The sequence below is a fragment of the Homarus americanus genome, unplaced genomic scaffold (assembly GCF_018991925.1).
Source record: "Homarus americanus isolate GMGI-L3 unplaced genomic scaffold, GMGI_Hamer_2.0 scaffold43308, whole genome shotgun sequence".
Classification (NCBI taxonomy): domain Eukaryota; kingdom Metazoa; phylum Arthropoda; class Malacostraca; order Decapoda; family Nephropidae; genus Homarus; species Homarus americanus.
In genome coordinates this window covers 395,380-416,327 of record NW_024723555.1, presented here as the reverse complement: position 1 = coordinate 416,327, position 20,948 = coordinate 395,380, and the positions used below count along the sequence as shown (strand labels likewise).

At 42.5% G+C, this 20,948-nt stretch overlaps 1 protein-coding gene across 1 annotated transcript; it reads left to right on the top strand.

Moving 5' to 3' along the window:
* The first annotated feature begins 434 nt into the window (after positions 1-434).
* LOC121863671 (cell wall protein DAN4-like) lies at positions 435-1,052 on the top strand. Its single transcript, XM_042362421.1, has one exon. It carries the CDS (start codon positions 435-437, stop codon positions 1,050-1,052), a length of 618 nt encoding a protein of 205 aa, XP_042218355.1.
* The last annotated feature ends 19,896 nt before the right edge of the window (positions 1,053-20,948 follow it).

Here is a 20,948-nt window from a genome sequence, read left to right as displayed (position 1 = left end):
TAAAGTGTCAGCGGTTCTCTAGCGTCTGTGGTAACTGAGACACCCTGAGAACCTCCCAGCGTCTGTTGTTATCCAGATTCGATGAGATAACAGCGCTGTGGTTCCTAGCGAATGTGATTAATTCCTCCACCTTCTTTCTACGGCCTTCAGATGCTGTCCTCTGTGTCTCCAGCATTTGTGATTCTCTCAACGCCTCAAGAAACAACACATTGACTCCTTAGGTCACACCACGGGGACACGATTACATTATTTTACGATATTAATGCACTTTTGATGGTGAGTTTTGTTTTTATAAAGTGAAAATTGCGTCTTTGTAAAGGACGGAATTAGGACAGATGATTGGTGACGATAATAGACACCAGGCTGGGTTACCAAAGCCACCTAAGGTTGTGCACTTATCGATTACCCTTCTGTTCTTCCTGATGGGGTCGATAATGGTACTCCTGCTGAAGGCAAGTACAGATGACGTGAATGTCTCGACAAGATTCACAAACGAGACGAGTACGAACTGTAGAGACGATGCAAATGTCAAGACGAGTTTCACGAACGAGACGAGTACGAGTAGTCCAGAAGACGAAAATGTCACGACGAGTTTCACGAACGAGACGAGTACGAGTAGTCCAGAAGACGAAAATGTCACGACGAGTTTCACGAACGAGACGAGTACGAGTAGTCCAGAAGACGAAATTGTCATGACGAGTTTCACGAACGAGACGAGTATGAACAATTCAGAGGACGAAAATGTCACGACGAGTTTCACGAACGAGACGAGTACGAACAGTCCAGAAGACGAAAATGTCACGACGAGTTTCACGAACGAGACGAGTACGAACAGTCCAGAAGACGCGAATGTCACGAACGAGACGAGTACGAACAGTCCAGAGGAAGCGAATGTCACGATAAGTTTTACGAAGGAGACGAGTACGAACAGTCCAGAGGAAGCGAATGTCACGAACGAGACGAGTACGAACAGTCCAGAAGACGAAAATGTCACGACGAGTTTCACGAACAGAGACGGTACGAACAGTCAGAAGACGCAGATATCACGATAGGTTTGCAGACAGAGGACGAGGCACGAACAGTCCACGAAGACGCAGATGTCACAGACAGGACGGTACGAACAGTCAGAAGACGAAAATACCGCGACGAGTTTTACGGAACGAGACGGTACAATACAGTCCAGAGGAAGCGGAATGTAACGAACGAGACGGTAAGATGATCCAGAAGGCGAATATCACGATAAGTTTCACGAACGAGACGAGTACGAACAGTCCAGAAGACGCGAATATCACGAAGAGATTCACGAACGAGACGGAGATCGTCGGAGGAGACGAGGAACTACTGACGGGGAAGGAAGAGGCAGCCAAACAGAACTGCTCCGTGGCCTTCCTTACTGTCAGGAGGGAGGACACAGCGGTGCACAACTTCCCGTGTCGCATTGTGAGTAATTTTGTTTGGGGGGTCACGTGGGTCTGTCTGTCTGTCTGCCTGTCTGTCTGTCTCTGTTTCGTATTACTATTCTGTTCTTTCTTTCTTCTTAATACTCTCTCTCTCTCTCTCTCTCTCTCTCTCTCTCTCTCTCTCTCTCTCTCTCTCTCTCTCTCTCTCTCTGTTTTAACTACTTAACGAATAACAGAGCATAACTTTTCTTCGTGTTCTTCCTAAAAATTTAATATATAATTTTACTTGGAATCAAACTGAATCATTCCTAGAATTTTTCCTTTATACACTTTTATACTAGCACATACATATATACATACATACATACATACATACATACACAGACACACACACACACACACCTGATCTGATATGCCATACTGTTCCTACCTTCAAGGTTAATTACTTCATTATCTCACCTTCCGTATAACCCCACCCCCTTGGTCCACCGTCTCAGTTCCATTGGTTCAGTCTCACCCCTTCCTTCCCTCCCTCCCTTCTCTCCCGTGTACCGGTCCAGTTCCATTGGTTCAGTCACACCCTCTCCCTCCCTCCCGTGTACCGGTCCAGTTCCAGTGGTTCATTATATCACATTTCTTCCTCATTCTCGGTCCACCGGTACAGTCGTTAAGGTACACCGGGACTTACCCTACCTGGATTGAATCAACTGACTTTATAGGAGAAATGAAGAAAGCGGAAGAGGAGGAACTAGAAGAGTTTATACCCAGAGTAAGTCACTTTTTCTTTGTTGTTCTTGTTGGTGTGTATGTTTTTGTTGTTGCTTTTGTATGAGTAATTTGTATTATTGTTGTTGTTATTGATGTTTTTAAGTTTGTGTTCTTGTTGTATAAGTTGTGTTGCTGCTGTTGTTGTTTTGCTGTATGAGAGAGTTGTAATTTTTTTTTTAAGTTATGTTTTTTTTTTTTTTAATTTAAGACCATAAAGTTAAGATACTAATTTGACAACTTTTAATGAGCTATAATCTCTTCTATCTATCTATCTATCTATCTATCTATCTATCTGTACTTATACGTTTAGGTATTAATTAAAGATGTGGGATTAAATGAGTGCTATTATATCTACCATTAATATAATCCCATAAAAAAATAGTAACAAGTATTAAGGAAAATCGAAAACTAGTTAAGCTATTAAGTCGTTATAAATCAATTCCGACCGTAAGATATGTTAATAAATCAAAGAATGTGATAATTTTAATCTGAACACAACATATACAATATCACCTTAAACAAAATGACAAAAATAAAAGATAAAAAATAATTAAATATCACAGTGGATTAAAATAAGAGTTGTAAATGATCCCAGAGTTATGATAATTTTCCGTTAAATATTAAGTGTTGAAGACAAAGTAGTGGCTGAGTTGGTTGTCAAGGCTGGGTAATAACCGTGTCAAGACCCCCCAGGAGATAAGTACTGGTGTCAAGGTGGTCATTCAAAGTGGGTACAGGATTAAGAAAAAAAATCTCACATTAGTTAGGTATTTAGAGACAGGGAGTAATATATGATGACGGTTTTGTTATGTAATATGAATGTTGGAGTTTTGTTTATATAATGACACACAAACACACACATATATACACTCACACACACACACATACACTCAACATACCTACTTGGGATAAATGATCATTGCAGGATATTAAGTATACAATATAAGACCAGGTGATCGCTTGCTGGAAATACGCCATCATGTTTTGGTAGGTGTGACTGTGTGTGTGTGTGTGTGTGTGTGTGTGTGTGTGTGTGTGTGTGTGTGTGTGTGTGTGTGTGTGTGTGTGTGTGTGTGTGTGACTGTGTGTGCGTGTGTGTGTGTGTGTGTGTAGCCTAGCATAACCTAACCTAACTTTATCACTTTATGTTAAAAAAGAAATTGTCTCTCTCTTTTTCTCCCTTTCTCTTCCTTTCCACCTCCCTTCCCTTCTTTCCCCTCCTCTTCCGTTTTCTCGTCATTTCTCATTCCTTCACTCCCTTTCTTCTTTCCTATACTCTTCGTTTCCCCCCCCCTCTCTCTCTCTCTCTTTCTCCTATGCTTTTCCCTTTTCCTCTCCATTTGTCACCCCCTCTCTTTCTCCTCTTCCTCTCAATTTCCATTTTCCTCTCCATTTGTCATCCTCCTCCTCTCTGTCTCCCATTCCCTCTTAATTTTCAACCCCCCTTTCTGTCTCCTATTCTTTTCCATTTTCCACTATTTTTCACTACTCTCTCTCTCTCTTTCCTCTTCTCCCTTTCCACCTTTCCTCTCTCTCCCTTCCCCTCTCCCTTTCCACCCTTCCTCTCTCTCTCTCTCCCTTCCCCCCTTTCCACCCTTCCTCTCCCTCTCTCCCATTTCTCCCTCCATTTAACATCAAGTCCATTGCTCTAAAAAATATTCTGATGCTGTTTGTATTATGACTATAGGTGCGCCCTGTCCACCGCTATATTAAGATAATGTGGTGGTGATAAACGCAGGTAGGAGGCTCTCTGATTGGCCTACATCCCGGAGCAGCACGAAGTCTGTAAGTGCGTCGTTAAGGTAACTAACGAGACGCATTAGCGACCATTCTTACACATGCGCCGAGTAGTTCACTTGTTGCATAATGCGTTGCTGGTACTTGCGACACACACACACACACACACACACACACACATATACACACACACACACCATTATCTTCCGTGGGTACGAACTACGTGAAGAGAGAGAGAGAGAAAGAAAGAAAAGTTAGGTGTGTTTGACCTGGTGAAACTCTTTGCTGTCCCTCTACTGAATGACCTGCATGTCCACACACACACACACACACACACACACACACACACACATCCACCAATAGCCAATCTCTTTTTATCTTCTCTTATTTCTTCTTCTCCTCTTTCTCTAATGGAATTCATTTCATTTCCTTGTAGATTTTGGATTATGCTTCCTTTATCATCTTCTCTTCTATTTACTCCTTCCTTTCATTCTCTTCCCCTTTTTTCTCTCCTTTTACTTCCTTTTCCTATTTTTTTCTCCTTCCATCTTTTACTCCTGTCACTACTAATTTATGGCCCACAACACACACACACACTCTCTCTCCTCTCTCTCTCTCTCTCCCTCTCTCTCTCTCTCTTTTACATTCGCTGTTTATCTATCTGCCAATCTGTCTCCCTCTTCTTTCTTTTCATTCTTTATTTTTTTTCTCTCTCTCTCTTCTCTCTTACGTACCCATTCTTCTCTCTTTCTCTGTTTATCTATCTATGTGCTCTTTGCTCTCTCTCTCTCTCTCTCTCTCTTTCTCTCTCTCTCTCTCTCTCTCTCTCTCTCTCTCTCTCTCTCGTGGGTGGCAGGTCTGGAGTGAGCTTTAGACTACCGTTGCATACCTGATGAGCCGTTTCTTATATGCGTCTCCCAGAGTCATTCATCCAAATTCCATAGAGTACCGCAAGGAGGATTCTAGAGGTGCCTGGGAGATTCTAGAGGTGCCTGGGATTCTAAGAGGTGCCACAAGGAATTCTAGAGGTGCCAAAGGGATTCTAAGAGGTGCCGCAAGGGATTCTAAGAGGTGCCGCAAGAGATTCTAAGAGGTGCCGCAAGAGATTCTAAGAGGTGCCGCAAGAGATTCTAAGAGGTCCCGCAAGGGATTATAAGAGGTGCCGCAAGGGTCAGTGTTCTTAGAGGTGCCACAAGGGTCAGTGTTCTTAGAGGTCAATGAATGCCGCAAGGGTAAGTGTGCTCTCTCTCTCTCTCTCTCACTCTCTCTCTCTTTCTCTCTCCCTAACAGGTGTGTGAGTGCGGGGATGTGGACATCGATAAGACATGTCCCATGGAAGTGTATGAAGCGGCTAATGTTTTCATCGATGGGTGTTCAGAAGAGGAGACGATGATGAGAGGCGGAGGGGTCAAGTGAGAGGGAATGAACTGAGAGATGTAAGAATTAAATTGAGGTACATTGAAGAAAGGAGACAACAATTATTCAGAAATGGATGGAAACCTCATTAAAGAAAAGCCACCTGGATCTACCTGCAGTAGGTCCAGTGAGATTATCCAGGTAACAAATTGCTGGTATTAACAGGTGACTTCAAACACGAATCTCTTAAGTAGAAAGGTACACGATGTTTGTTTTATTCAGTGAGGTGTTTTTTTTAATCATTTATCAGAATGACAAGTAAACACGTGTACATCAACGTTATAGCATCATACTGTAATAAAATTTTAATTATTACTGTACTTAATTTTCGAACGTAGATATGGACTTGTTTTGAGATCTTCATGTGACACCCTCCCCCTTCCCCTTCATGCTACACCCTCCCCCTTCCCTTCCATGCTACACCTCCTTCACTTCATGCTACACCTCCCCTTCCCTTCATGCTACACCCCTCCTTCCCTTCCATGTGACACCCTCCCCTTCCCCTTCATGCTACACCCTCCCCTTCCCTTCATGCTACACCTTCCCCTTCCTTCCATGTGACACCCTCCCCTTCCCCCTTCATGCTACACCTCCTTCCCTTCCATGTGACACCCTCCCCTTCCCTTCCATGCTACCTCCCCTTCCCCCCTTCCCCTTCCATGTGACACCCTCCCCTTCCCCTTCAGCACTGCACCCTCCCTCCCTTCCATGTGACACCTCCCCCTTCCCCCTTCATGCTTTACACCCCTCCCCCCTTCCCTTCCATGCTACACACCCTCTCCTTCCCTTCATCCACTAAGCCTCCCCCTTCCCTTCCTTGTGACACCCTCCCCTTCCCCCTTCCATGCTACACACCCTCCCCCTTCCCCCTCCCCTAAATCAACTGTACCTATCTGATTGTTTAACCATTGGAAGAATTTCAAGAAGTGTTTTTCAAAAGGTGTTTTTTTTCCCCACTTTAAATTTTAACAGTTTTTTGTATTTAATTCAGAAACTTAATCCGTAGAGACTTAAACCAAACTTTAGAATCACTCTTATATTTACTGTACGTAGAACAAGGTAAATAGTAATGTAGGTGTAACAAGGTACAATTAGGGTGTTAATTACTGCCCAGGGACTTTTCTGACACACCTGTATAATGTGATTTTATTATTATTATTATTATTATTATTATTATTATTATTATTATTATTATTATTATTATTATTATTATTACTATTACTATTATTATTATTATTATTATTATTATTATTATTATTATTATTATTATTATTATTATTATTATTCATAAACAATCACCATTATCATAACCTTTTTGTTGGTATTAATAAGAAACTGTTCTGTAATGAATAATGAATAAAATCAATGTATAAGTCTTCACTATTTACCTCATTGTACGAGTATAACAAACTCGTACAAGAAAAAATACAAAATATGGAGAAAAATTCAATCCTTCCTCATTTCTACATTAACCTCTAATCATCTATTTACAATTCTATCTTCGCATCTGTCCATCTACCCATTCATCTATTTATCTATTCACTCTGTCTATGTATCTATCTTTCTAGTCTGCTCTGAATGTCTAGCCAATTATAATATATATACAGACGCCTTCATTTGCATACAACACGATAATCAATAAGCCATAAAATATAATAAGTTTCTCGCTAGGAAAGAAAGAAAGAAAGAAAGAAAGAAAGAAAGAAAGAAAGAAAGAAAGAAAGAAAGAAAGAGAAGAAAATAATAAATACAATATTGATGGAAATATTGTTAAGTTTAACAACGAAAGAGGGACGCTAGGGGGGGTTATTGTATGACGTCAGAGGCAGTGACGTCACCAGCTGATGAAAAAGTGTTGCCAATGCATCTTTAACAGAACAATTTATTTTAATTTCCAATTCTATGTAAAAAAAAAAATACCAATAGTGATCAAAACTAATTATTAGTGTTTTGTTACCAAATAAATAAACATTGCAACAACACTATAGTAGAGATCCAAGAGTGTCACCCTAAAGAACCCCTTCCATAATTACATACGAAAAAAAAGGTCATATGATCCACATCTTTGACCTTTTACCTTCTCTACACGTTGTCCTGATTATATTTCTTAACACTAGTCTGTAGGCATAACCAAGACCTCACCTAGTTATAAACACTGGCCAGGGTTTGGGGATTTTAACCACACCTCTCCCTGCTCTTTCCCCCGACGTCCTCTCTCCTTTTCCCACCTCCTCAACACCTAACCTCCCCACCCCTTACCTCCCCAAACTGCTCATCTCCCTCCCTCCCCACCTCCCTAACCGACTACCCCTCCTCCCCATCCCTTATCTCCCCACCTCCCCAACTGTCCTGGTCTCCTCATGAATATCCAGGACATGAAGGGTGATTATTGAGACAGCATTCAAGAGGACCTAACGTAACCTAACCTAACCTAACCTAATCACGATGGCACACCACCAAGACCTCCTATAACATTAACCAGCTTACAACACACCTAACAACGAAATACGACTAACCACATCACCGAAACGGATCAAATTATTAAATGTTATCTAAATTAAGACTCTCATTAGTGTTAAAAAAAATCCTTCCATAAATAAAAACAAATTAAAAAACATTTATTATTTCCATAAATAAAAAGGTAAAAAAAAAATTTCCTTTCAATTAAAAAAAAAGAAGAAGACATATAAACGATATCCCAACACCACCATTTAGTTAGTTGACACAAATTAACAACACAATTTCTTAACTTAAATTCGATGCCTCTGATAACCTTGTCATTTTAGGGAACATCTGAGACCAAACAAAAACAAACAAAAACAACGATTAACTGGCTTGATAAACACTCATAAACTAATTACCGAGATACGTCATCCATCACGCCATCCGGTCATCCATCTGGCCATCTATCACGTGATGCATCAGGTCATCATCAGGTCATCCAACAGGTCATCCACCAAGCCATCCATCAGGCCATCCATTATGTCACCCATCAGGCCATCCATCAAGCCATCCATCAAGCCATCCATCAGGCCATCCATCAAGCCAACCATCAGGTCATCCATCAGACCATCCATTAAGCCATCCATCAGGTCATCTATCAGGCCATCCACCAAGCCACCCATCAGACCATCAATCAGGTCATCCATCAGGCCATCCACCAAGCCACCCATCAAGCCATCCATCAGGTCATCAGTCAGACCATCCATCAAGCCATCCATCAGGTCATCCATCAGGCCATGCATCAGTTCATCCATCAGTTCATCCATCAGGTCATCCATCAGGTCATCCATCAGGTCATCCAGCCAATCAATCACAGCATCTCAAGGGGCAGCAGAGGTACAGCATCAGAGGGAACAAGAATCAGACAACGGTCGTGTTCGTGGTTCATCCCACGTACGGACCTCTGCGGTGACGGACCTACCCTGCATACTGATGGTGCTGGTAGGTAGTGGTGGTGGTTGGTGGGTGGTGGTAGTGTTGATGGTGGTAGGTAGTGGTAGGTAGGTGATGGTGGTAGTGCTGGTAGGTAAGTGGCGGTGGTTGGTGGTAGTTATGGTAGGTGGTCGTGATGGTAATGGTGCTGTTATTTTTTTGCCAATGTTACTTCTCCTGTTGTTATTGTTGTTGTTGTTGTTTCTTCTCCTCGCTCTGATCGTCTCATCTGTACACCCTGGCCCACACACTAGACACGATTAGCTCATACTAACACCTTACTTGACTTCACACTACCCGTTACCCGTCTGCCTACATATCTTCCCGAAGCTGCGTCATTTTCATACTGATTCATATTAAGCCTCGAATCCTGTCTCATATTTAGCCCTCATTATATCTCATACTTTGTTCTTCATCTGCTCTTACTTCGTCTCATACTTGATTCCATACTGTGTTCATTCTGCTTAATACTCATACTGTATCATAACACTGGTTCATACTGTCTCTCGTGAACTCAGTGTGAATCATTTCCACGGTTCATACTTGTGTGTGTAATTAATGATCTTACATACTGATCAAGAACATTGTTTTCAAATGTTATTAGCAGGATGGTCATATTTGACACATGCTTAATCTCAAAGTTGTTACTGATGATTCATATTGTTTCATATTAAGGTGTCTCTATTGTTTCATACTGATGATTCGTATTGCTTCATATTGTTTATCCATATTGCTTCATACTGTACATGCATATTCTCCCATGCATAAAAACAAACGACCATCCATAATGCTTCATAAGATGTTTCACGACTCATTATCCCATCGGCACAGTGTTGCAATTAGCTCGACCTATCGTAAGGCATTCCCGACTCATAAAGCTTCATGGCGTCTCATACTTAAGGGTTCAACATTGTCTCATACAGATGATTCATAATTCATCACGCTGGCTCAACAACACAATTAACAAGGCTCGTGGTATAACCCTGACTCATACTGCTTCATGAAAGAGATTTACGAGTGTCATATAAGGATTCGAAATGCCTCATGAACGCTGTTTACACCGGCTTTCACTCACAACTTCTAACTGTCTCTTATTTTGGGGGCTTAAACCTTGTGTTATAAGTTGTTTTCATCTGTCTACCCTTTAGTGTCTCCTCTATCTTGTTCTCTTCTTCACACGTGTTTATAAATGATTCGATAATTACATAGAGATTAAACTACAATACTTTATTTTACATTCTTCGACAAGTTGATAGATCAAATTATATAGTAAATAAGATGAGAATTTGATATAGCTATAACTTATATAAAATAGAGAGAAAATTTATGTAAATGAATAAATTAATAATGTCTTGGAATTTTTATACTACTTACATATTACTTAAAGAAGTACTAGTGAATTATTTGTCATTTTTACACGAACTAACTCTAACAAAAGCTTTATATGTAGTTATATTCACCGGAAATATCACAACAATTGTAGCCTCCCCCTCCGTTCCCCCTACCCCCTCACCTACCCTCACCCCTCTCTTCCCCACCCCCTTCCTCTCCTTTATACCTCTGCCCTCCGCCAACCCTCTTCCCCACCCTTCCTTCCTTTATACGCTCTTCCCTGCCCTCAACCCTTCCCCACCCTTCTCGCCTGAGCAATTCTTCCTGCCTCAATTCTCTTCCCCACCTTTCTTCATACCTCCTCCTCACCCTTGGAAAATAAAGAGGAACCATTATCATAAATACTAAAACAAAATATTCTGAGCTACTTTAGGTCACTCTCTTACCTGTTCGGTTTATTTTAAGTTGAAATTTGACTTATTAGATTAACGTTGTAAATCACTGAAGTTCAAACACGAAAATAACAAGAAAGAATTATTGGTTGCCCACTCTGGAACTGATGAAAGGCGTCAGGTCAATCACCTCTAAATCACAGAAGCTCACCAGGTAACTAATTTTAACCAGACTATACATACAAAAATGGTAACACCTGTCTACTGAAATTATTAGACAACATATTACCTTAACAATGAATTAGGGTTTAGTTGTAAATTATAAAAAAAATAAATTTCTCGATCTTTTTTATAGTTCACCGTTCAAATAAAGTTAAAGGAATATTTGTTCACTTTAATCCAACATACCGCAAGCCTAAGTTATGAGGAAAACATTATCACCGCCCAGTAGGATATTGTATTATGAACTTGAAGGCAAATTGGTTTAAACATTCAATTAAACTACGACCAAAATATAGCAGCAATATTCTGAACCAAAATATAAACCAAAGTCTTATAATAACAAACTGTTTAAATAAATACTTACAGATGTTTATAAACAATATATAATAACATAGCGTGACCTTCTTGACCTTTGGCAACGTCGAGGTATGATGAGGCCTCTGACGTCATGTTGTTGTTGTGTGACCTCCCAGGGTAATATCCCTCAGAGGCTGTGTTGACACTCTCCTGGTCTTGGCGTTTACTGTAATGTTACCCCGCCGGTCAACTCATTGCTACCTCCACTTCATCCTCCTGCTCTTCCTCCTGTTTCAGTTTATCCTCCTCCTCCTCCTCCTCCTCCTCCTGCTCCTCCCCTCCTCTTCCTCAATCTGCTCCTTCTCCTTTTCCGCCTTCTCCTCCCCTCTTGTTCTTCCATCTACCCCTCCTTTTCCTCTTTCTCCTCCCCCTCCTGTTCCTCCATCTGTTCTTCCTCAACCCCCTCCCCCTCCTGTTCTTCCATCTACTCCTCCTCCTTCTCCTACCCCTCCTGTTACTCCATCTGCTCCCCCTCCTCCTCCACGAAGTCCACTGACCCTCGAGCTGTGTGTGGATATGAGCATTATCTCTCTCACCAGGAAGGGCCCATCACCTCTACCACACACAAAAGACCTTACAGAAGTTATCAACATCTCGTTCCCATACCCCCCAGGCTGTTATTATACCTTCAGTAATACACATAAAAGTCCCTACGTGCTGACCACAACATGACTGAACCCCCACCTCAGCGGTCAGTTACAGCAGTATTCACCTCTGTTTGTTCTCCCCTGCCAGACGTGTTCACACCATAACACGTCTGTCGTCAGTCAAGGCTGTAAACTGACTCTTCTCTGTGAACACTCCTACTTGGTCTCTAGTTAGGCTCTTTACTCATGTTCATATTCACAGAGAGACTCCCAACCTGTGGACTGTGCTCGGGATCAGTGCCCACAGCTGCTCGTCTCACACTGACCGTCTAGTCTGACAGCTATACTTTAGTGCCGCCATGAAAATCAGTTACTGTACGGGCCAGGGTGATGAAGTAGCGCTCTTGATAGGTAGTCATGCATGGAGGACCTTGACCTGGTGGGTAGACCTTCTTCCTCCAGGTACCTCCTCTAGTCTTCAGGTGGGTAGACTCTCCTCCAGGTATCTTCCCCACAACTGAGTGATGACACTTGGACACACCCCAAGACCACCGGTGGCTCTCTGGCCTGAAGTCACCATCCTCTATCACCTGCTCCTCTCTGGCAACCTCAGCTTGGTCTAGATAGCGTCTGACACCACCACTCAACACAGGCAGATATCAAGTAACGTGTGTGTTGGTAAAAAAAAAAATCAGGATGACTTCAGACTAACCTAACTACTTCTGCCAGACCCTGAACCTGCAACCCTTCTATTATAGTATGGAGACTATGAGACGTAGGACGTGGTTTTGTTATACATGATTTCATTCAACCAAGTCATGTAACTCACTTATCATCTTTGGCATCACTTTAGGTTGCGTCTCTGTGGTAGTTCATGTGTGTCACCCGAAACAAATAATCCTTTAATTTTGTAAAGTTTTCTTGTTTTATCTTTAGTGAAAACATTAGGGAAATATAACGCCAAGTGAACGATGCATTACCTGGTTGAATGAATATCTATAAAATTAACTAAAATGGAAACACCCCAAAAATTCCTCAAACCAGCCTATTAAACCCCTTTCTATACGAAGGCTCATATATTATAATCTTATATATTAGTGAGATAATTTAATGTCATATAAACTTACTAAACATACTTCAATACTCCAACTAAACGTCATAAAAAAATTAAATTGTTTATCCCACTGTCCCAACACCTTCACCTTCATACCTGATTAATTGTATTCACCTGACCACACATACACACACACACACACACAGACACACATACACACACACACACACACAGACACACACACACACACACACACACACACACAGACACACACACACACACACACCAACACACACACAGACACACACACACAGACACACACAGACACCAACACACACACAGACACACACACAGACACACACACACACACCAACACACACACACACACACACACACACACACACACACACACACACACACACACACACACACACAGACACACACACACACACAGACACACACACACACACACACACACACACACACACACACACACACACACACACACTCACACACAGAAACACACACACACACACACACACACACACACACACACAGACACACACAGACACACACAGACACACACACACACACACACACACACACACACACACACACACACACACACACACACACACCAGTTTGAATTTGCTGACTCCCCATCACTATTTATAACCCCTTGTTTTGGCTTAAGACACTCTTTGTCTTCACTCCTTAACTCAACCCCATCTGTCTTATTGTCTTTACTGACGTCTCCTCTTCCTTCTCCTCCTCTTCTTCTTCTTCTACTCCTCCCTCCTCCTCCTGATCTTCCTCCATTACCTCCAGTCCCTCTCTATCCTTCCAAGTCCACTGTCTATTCCATCTCTCCTCACCTCCATCCCTCTGTCTCCAACCATCATCCACCTTCACCTCCTCCATTTCCACCTCCATTCAAGGTATTACTCACTCCACCCTACCACCTCCACTCACCCCTCTCAACCCCCTCAACACCTCCACTCACCTCTCAACCCCCTCAACACCTCCACCTCCCCCCCAACACCTCCACTCACCCTCTCAACCCTCAACACCTCCTCCCACCTCTCTCAACACCCCCTCATCCCTCTCAACACCCCCACTCAACCCTCAACATCCCCTCACCACTCCCCACTGACTCTTATTTCCCCCAACCTACCTCACTATTACCCTCATTCTCCCTCTCCCCCCACCATCCCACACCACTCCCAACTGAACGTAAATAATAAATCCACGATCAGGTTCTGCCCACTCACTCTCACTTTCCTTCTCCTCCTCACTCTCACTCTCACTTTCCCAATCACTCGCATACTCTCACTCACTCTCACTCTCCCTCCCCCACCCCACTCACTCTCACTCTCCCTCCCCCACCCCACTCACTCTCCCTCTCATTACTTGGACATCTTTTTGCCAATATAAAATTAACCTCATTATTCTTAAGGCTTGTCACAGGCAGGAGGTTGTCTTGGGGGAATTTCACAACACGTTACTTCAGGTTAACTTTTTATGTTGGCAATAGAGTTCGGACCCACTGCTGCTACCGAGAGAGAGAGAGAGAGAGAGAGAGAGAGAGAGAGAGAGAGAGAGAGAGAGAGAGAGAGAGAGAGAGAGAGAGAGAGAGAGAGAGAGAGAGGGTTGGGTTGGGTTAGGTTAGGTTGTTTCAACATCAGGTGAAATAAGTTAGTGTGTTTAATCTTCAGGTGATCCCATTTTTTTTAATTAAACCTTTTACTTACATTTCAAAAGTATAATTTCCTCGATTTATTACAATTATATTTCATTATCACATAATCTTAATAATCAGGTGCCACTAAACTTAATAAACACTGTACTGACAAGCTCAAGACGACAGACAGACACACAGACAGGTGGTATAATTGTAACGCTGGTAATTATACAACACCACAGATGATAGGAAGAGAAAATGTGATAAAAATATAATAAATATAATAACAGAATGATGTCATAAACAGTATATATAAACAGGTTACTTTTACGACGGTCAGAATACTACCTTAAATTGATGGGTCACCTGAAGATTACCCACCCCAGCTTATTTCACCTTAATAACTACCCTGGGGGACCGGTGGTAGAAGCGGTACCGTTCTTGCCTCGCAAGCGAGATGTCACGCGTTCGATTCCCGGACCGGTGGAAGTTGTTCGGACTTACTTCCTAGCCCCCATTAGTCCCTGTTCACCTAGCAGTACAGTAGGTACCTGGTGTAAGTCGAAAGTTGCGAATTCGTATTCAGGGAAAGTTGTTGGAGCTTCCAACTTGATGACAAACCACTGACTCTTCAGGCTTCTACGCCCTTAACTCGTGAGGCATAAAAAGGCAAGCATGAACTTAGCATGCTTCCCTGTTGGGCGCTGTAAACGCTTCTGCGCTTCACCTTACACAAGGATGTAGAGGGGTGCCCAATAAAAAAAAAAAAATACCCTAATGAAAACCTAACCTAACCTAATGTAATGTAATCTATGACCACTGCTACCACGATTACTACTACCACTACTATGACTACTACCGCTATTACTATTGCTATCATCATCCCCAAGTACCGACAAACACAACTACCAAAACATCTACATCACCACCATCACCCTAACACTACCACCATCTATATCATCACCGCTACTAACACCAAAACTATCAATTATAAACCACAACAACCATCACCACAACTACCTGTACAACCACAACAGCTACCATCACCACCACCACCCACGCCCCACCTCCCTGACCATAAACCTTGGTAGTTATCATCTCCCATCACCATCCTCCCCTCTCTCCCCCCCATCCTCCCATCTCCCCCCCATCATCCCCTCTCCCCCTCCCCCCCTCTACCCTTAGCGTCACCAATCACCATACACCTAACCACCTCCTCCTCTCCTCCTCCTCCTCCTCCTCCTCTCCCTCCTCCTCCTCTCTCTTCCCCTTCCTCTTCCTCTTCCATTCCCCCTTCCTCTTCCACCTATCCCAAACTAATTTATTATTCTCCTTCACTGACGTTCAAAAGTATAAGAAGTTCAGGTAGAAAGCGCAGGTAAAGTGAGCTAATTACCAGGTAAGGACAGTGACACACACACACACACACACACACACACAAACGTATATAACACCAACTTAATCAAACCACATACATATACACATACATGAACACACAAACATACATACACATACGTATACATCTACATACACACACATACACATAGCACTAAAATCATCCCAGTTCGCCATAGCAGTGATGAGGGCAGGTGAGGTCGGAACAGCCAATCAGTGCACAGTTCGATAACACTGACACAAAGGCTCCTCTGATAGGCTGGTGACCTAATGTATTCACTTAATTAAAAACTGGATTCTGTTTGGGTACCGTGTTGGGATCTGGACCTCGTTAATTGGACTCCCCCCCCCCTCCCCGTCAGACCGAGATGTTCCCAGTTCTTTATTGTTTATTCAGTGTTGTTTGTTTGTTTGTTTTGTTTGTTTGTTTTAGTATGTGGGAGGTGATTTTGTTTTTTTTTATGTTTGAGTGTAGGTGTGTGTGTGTGTGTGTGTGTGTGTGTGTGCATGTGCATATAAACACACACACACATACACACACACACACACTATGGATGTTCTCACTTAATTTTTATTAATATTTGTCCTGCCACCTGTTCCTTATTCATTATGCATGGCTTGTGCCTAATTCTCACTTATGTTTCATATTCCTGTCACCCACTCCCTAATCCCATTCCTGGCACCCATTTCTTATTCTCATTCCTGGCACCCATTACCTATTCCCATTCCTGGCACCCATTCCTTATTCTCATTCCTGTCACCCATTCCCTATTCCCATTCCTGTCACCCATTCCCTATTCCCATTCCTGTTCAAAATTCCTGGCACCCGTTCCTTATTCTCATTCCTATCACCCATTCCCTATTCCCATTCCTGTTCAAAATTCCTGGCACCCATTCCTTATTCTCATTCCTGTCATCCATTCCCTATTCCCATTCCTGTTCAAAATTCCTGGCACCCATTCCCTATTCTCATTCCTGTCACCCATTCCCTATTCCCATTCCTGTTCCACATTCCTGGCACCCATTCCCTATTCCCATTCCTGGCACCCATTCCCTATTCCCATTCCTGTTCAAAATTCCTGGCACCCATTCCCTAGTCCCATTCCTGTCACCCATTCCCTATTCCCATTCCTGGCACCTGTTCCCATAAGGTAGTGAGATATATTTGATACTTTAACTCAATAGCAACAGGTAATTGTTCCCTGAAGACGATAATGAGTATCTTAAATAATAATACTGTAATATATCTAATACTGTAGCTTATAACCTAACCTAACCTAACCTAACCTAACCTAACCTAACCTAACCTAACAATAACATTAATTTCCCTTAGATAATAATAAACATCAATACCCAAAAACAACATTTTAACAATTACTTAATACCTAAAAAACAAAACAAAAAAACAAAAAAAACGAAAAACAATAACATAGATTAACCCCTTAAATAAAACATAACAAAACAAACCCTTTAAATAAAACAACAAAACAAATCAAGACCTTTAAAAAATACTCAATACCTTAAAACCAAATATTAACAGAAACTTAAAACCCAAACACACACACGGACACCAATACCTAAAAATTGACAGCAAAATGCAAATAGACAGACAATGGGTTTCGTAATTTTCCTGTAGTTTTGTAATACTAGTATGATCATCTAGATTACAAAATGGGGTTACTGTAATATAAATAATTTGAGTTTTATCTTGGATTTTACAGAGTGGTGAGGGGGGGAGGAGAGGGTGAGGAAATGTGAGGGAGTGGGGAGATGAGAGGGGAGGTTAGGAAACGAAATGAGAGGGGTTAGGGTGAATGGGGTAAGGGAATAGAAGAGAGTTAGGGAAGTGAGAGGGGAAGGAGTGGGTGGAGAGATGAGAGGGGGGAAGATGAGAGGTGTATGGGAGCTAAGGAGGATGAGAGGGATTGAGGAGGTGACAGGAGAAAAGGGTGGATGGGAGGTGAGAGGGAATGAATGGGGAAGTGAGAGGGGATGTGTGGGATTGGGAGGTGAGAGGGAACAGGTGGGGTGATGGGGGTGATTTAATTACACAGGTGAGAACAGTTGGGTGTGGTCTGCCCCCACCCGCGGCCCTGACACACCTCTCCTCCTCCTCCCCCTACTTCTTCCTTTTCTTCCTCCTCCTACTCCCCTTTCTCTCCTTCTCCCCTTCTTCCTCCTCCTTCCTTTCTTCTTCCTCTTACTCCCCTGTCTCGCCTCCTCCTCCTTCTCCTTTCCCCTCCCTCCCTTTAATTTCCTTCACTTCTTCCTCCTCTCTCACTCCTCCTTTACATCTTCTTCTTCTTCCTCTTCCTTCACTTCTCCTTCATCTTCCTCGGCATCCTCTTCCTCCTCCTCCTCCACCTCATTATCCTTATTCACATTCTTATGTTTCTCCTGTTCCTCCTCCTCCTCCTTCTTCTCCTCCCTCTCCTCCACACCATCCTCTGCTTCTACGTCTTCTCCTCTTCATCTTCCTTCATCAGTCTCCACCTCCTCCTCATTTTCCCTCCTTCTTTCTCCTCTCCCCTTTCATCTTACTCTTCTTCCTTCTTACTCTATTCCCCGTATTGCTCCTCCTTCTCTTCTTTTTTAATCCTCCCTATTTTCTCCTCCTACTCTTCTTCTTCTTTGTATTCCTCCTTGCTCTCTTTCTCTTCATCCTCTTCTTCCTCCTCCTCTTCCCCCACCTCCCTCCCCCCTCTTCCCCCACCCTCCTCCTCCTCCCTCTTCCCCCACCTCCTCCCTCCTCCCTCTCCCCACCTCCTCCTCCTCCTCTTCCTTCCTTCTTCCCTCCCTCCTCCCTCCTCCCCCTCCTCCTTCCCTCCTTCTTCCTCCCCACCCACCCCTAATACAACCACATTCGCTAACACGAAGTGATTGCCCCAGTTAACACCCAGAGCCAAAACCACTCTTGTTGCCTCATGATCCAAGGGTGAGATTACATTCCTCTGACACACCCAACACGAGACACACCCAAATCTCGGAAAAAAAGGAAACAGAGAGAGAGAGTGAGAGGGGGGGAGGAAGAGAAGAGAAGAGAGAGAGAGAATGGTGGGAGAAGAAGAAAGGGGAGAGGGAAGAGGGCAGAGGCTCCGATGGAAGGGAACAGATGATAAAAGAGTAAGAGAGAGAAGAGAGGGAGGGGGAAGAAAACAAGGAAAGAGTAAGCGAATGAGAGAGAGAGAGAGAAAATGAGAGTTAGAGAGATAAAAAAGTGAAAAGAAACACAGATAAAGTAGGGGGGAAGAGGGAGAGTGAGAGAGAGAGAAAAGTGGAGAGAAAGAGACACAGAACAGACAGACAGACAGAGAGACAGACAGACAGAGAGACAGACAGACAGACAGAGAGTGAGACAGAGAGACAGAAGTGAGACAGACAGACAGACAGAGACAGACAGACAGACAGACAGAGTGAGTGAGACAGACAGACAGACAGAGTGAGAGTGAGACAGACAGACAGACAGAAGTGAAGACAGACAGACAGACGACAGAGTGAGACAGACAGACAGACAGACAGAGGTGAGACAGATAGACAGACAGACAGAGAGTGAGACAGACAGACAGACAGAGAGTGAGACAGAGAGACAGAAGTGACAGACAGAGACAGAGGTGAGACAGACAGACAGACAGACAGAGAGTGAGACAGACAGACAGACAGAGAGGAGACAGACAGACAGACAGACAGAGAGTGAGACAGACAGACAGACAGAGAGTGAGACAGACAGACAGACAGACAGAAACAGAGACAGACAGACAGACAGACAGACAGACAGACAGACAGAGAGTAGACAGACAGACAGACAGACAGAGAGTGAGACAGACAGACAGACAGACAGACAGACAGACAGACAGACAGACAGAGAGACAGACAGACAGACAGACAGACACACACACACACACACAGACAGCAGACACACACACACACACACCAAAAAAAAAAATAGACGGCCTTCTATTTTTTTCGCTAATTATATCAACATGTACAGAATAGTTGTCCAGACAGCGTGTGTGATAGCCCCAGTTGTCTCAGTACAGCGTGTGTGATAGCCCCAGTTGTCTCAGTACAGCGTGTTGCAGTGTGTGTGATAGCCCCAGTTGTCTCAGTACAGCGTGTGTGATAGCCCCAGTTGTCTCAGTACAGCGTGTGTGATAGCCCCAGTTGTCTCAGTAGTGTGTGATAGCCCCAGTTGTCTCAGTACAGTGTGTGATAGCCCCAGTTGTCTCAGTAGCAGTGTGTGTGATAGCCCCAGTTGTCTCAGTACAGCGTGTGTGATAGCCCCAGTTGTCTCAGTACAGCGTGTGTGAAGGTTACCTGTGTTTGATATTCACTAATGCTTTTTTTTTTCTTTTCTCAGCACAGGTGTTTAATTAGGCATTGTAAAAGGTCACTTGAGGAGAGGTGTGATGTGTCAACTGCCTTATTAATTATGCTAAATGATTAAAATGTATGTATGTATGTATGTATGTATGTATGTATGTATGTATGTATGTATGTATGTATGTATGTATGTATGTATGTATGTATGTATGTATGTATGTATGTATGTATGTATGTATGTTTGTATCTATGTATGTATGTATGTATGTAGAGTTGTTCGCAGGGGTGTTAAATGGTGTAGATTTACAGTAAATATTGCCTTAAAGATCCTTGGGTGTTCTAACACGTAAATACACTAAAATTACAACAACAATCACCATCAACAACAACAATAACAACAATAAAAACAACAATCAAGGACAACAACAACACTAACACCAAAAACAACAATAACAATAAAAATAACAATCAAGAAGAACAAAAACAAAAAACTACACTAACAATAACAGCAACAATTAACAACAACAACAACACTAACAACAACAACACTAACAACAACAACAACAACAACAACAACAACAACAACAGGTTCATAACATCATTATTACAATAAATAATGAATCTTGAGCTGTAATTATTCATATTAATTAAAGGAAATAATATTGTCAACAGAGGAAAAATGATTTTACCTTGTATTTATAATAATGTTTTGTACTATTGTATTATGTATTTGTTATGTATTCTCATGTATTTGTTATGTATTATGTATTTTATGTTTGTATTTATGTTATGTATCCCTGTTAATTTCAGGAGTTACTTACACACCTTAGCTAGCGACTATCGGAGCATGGG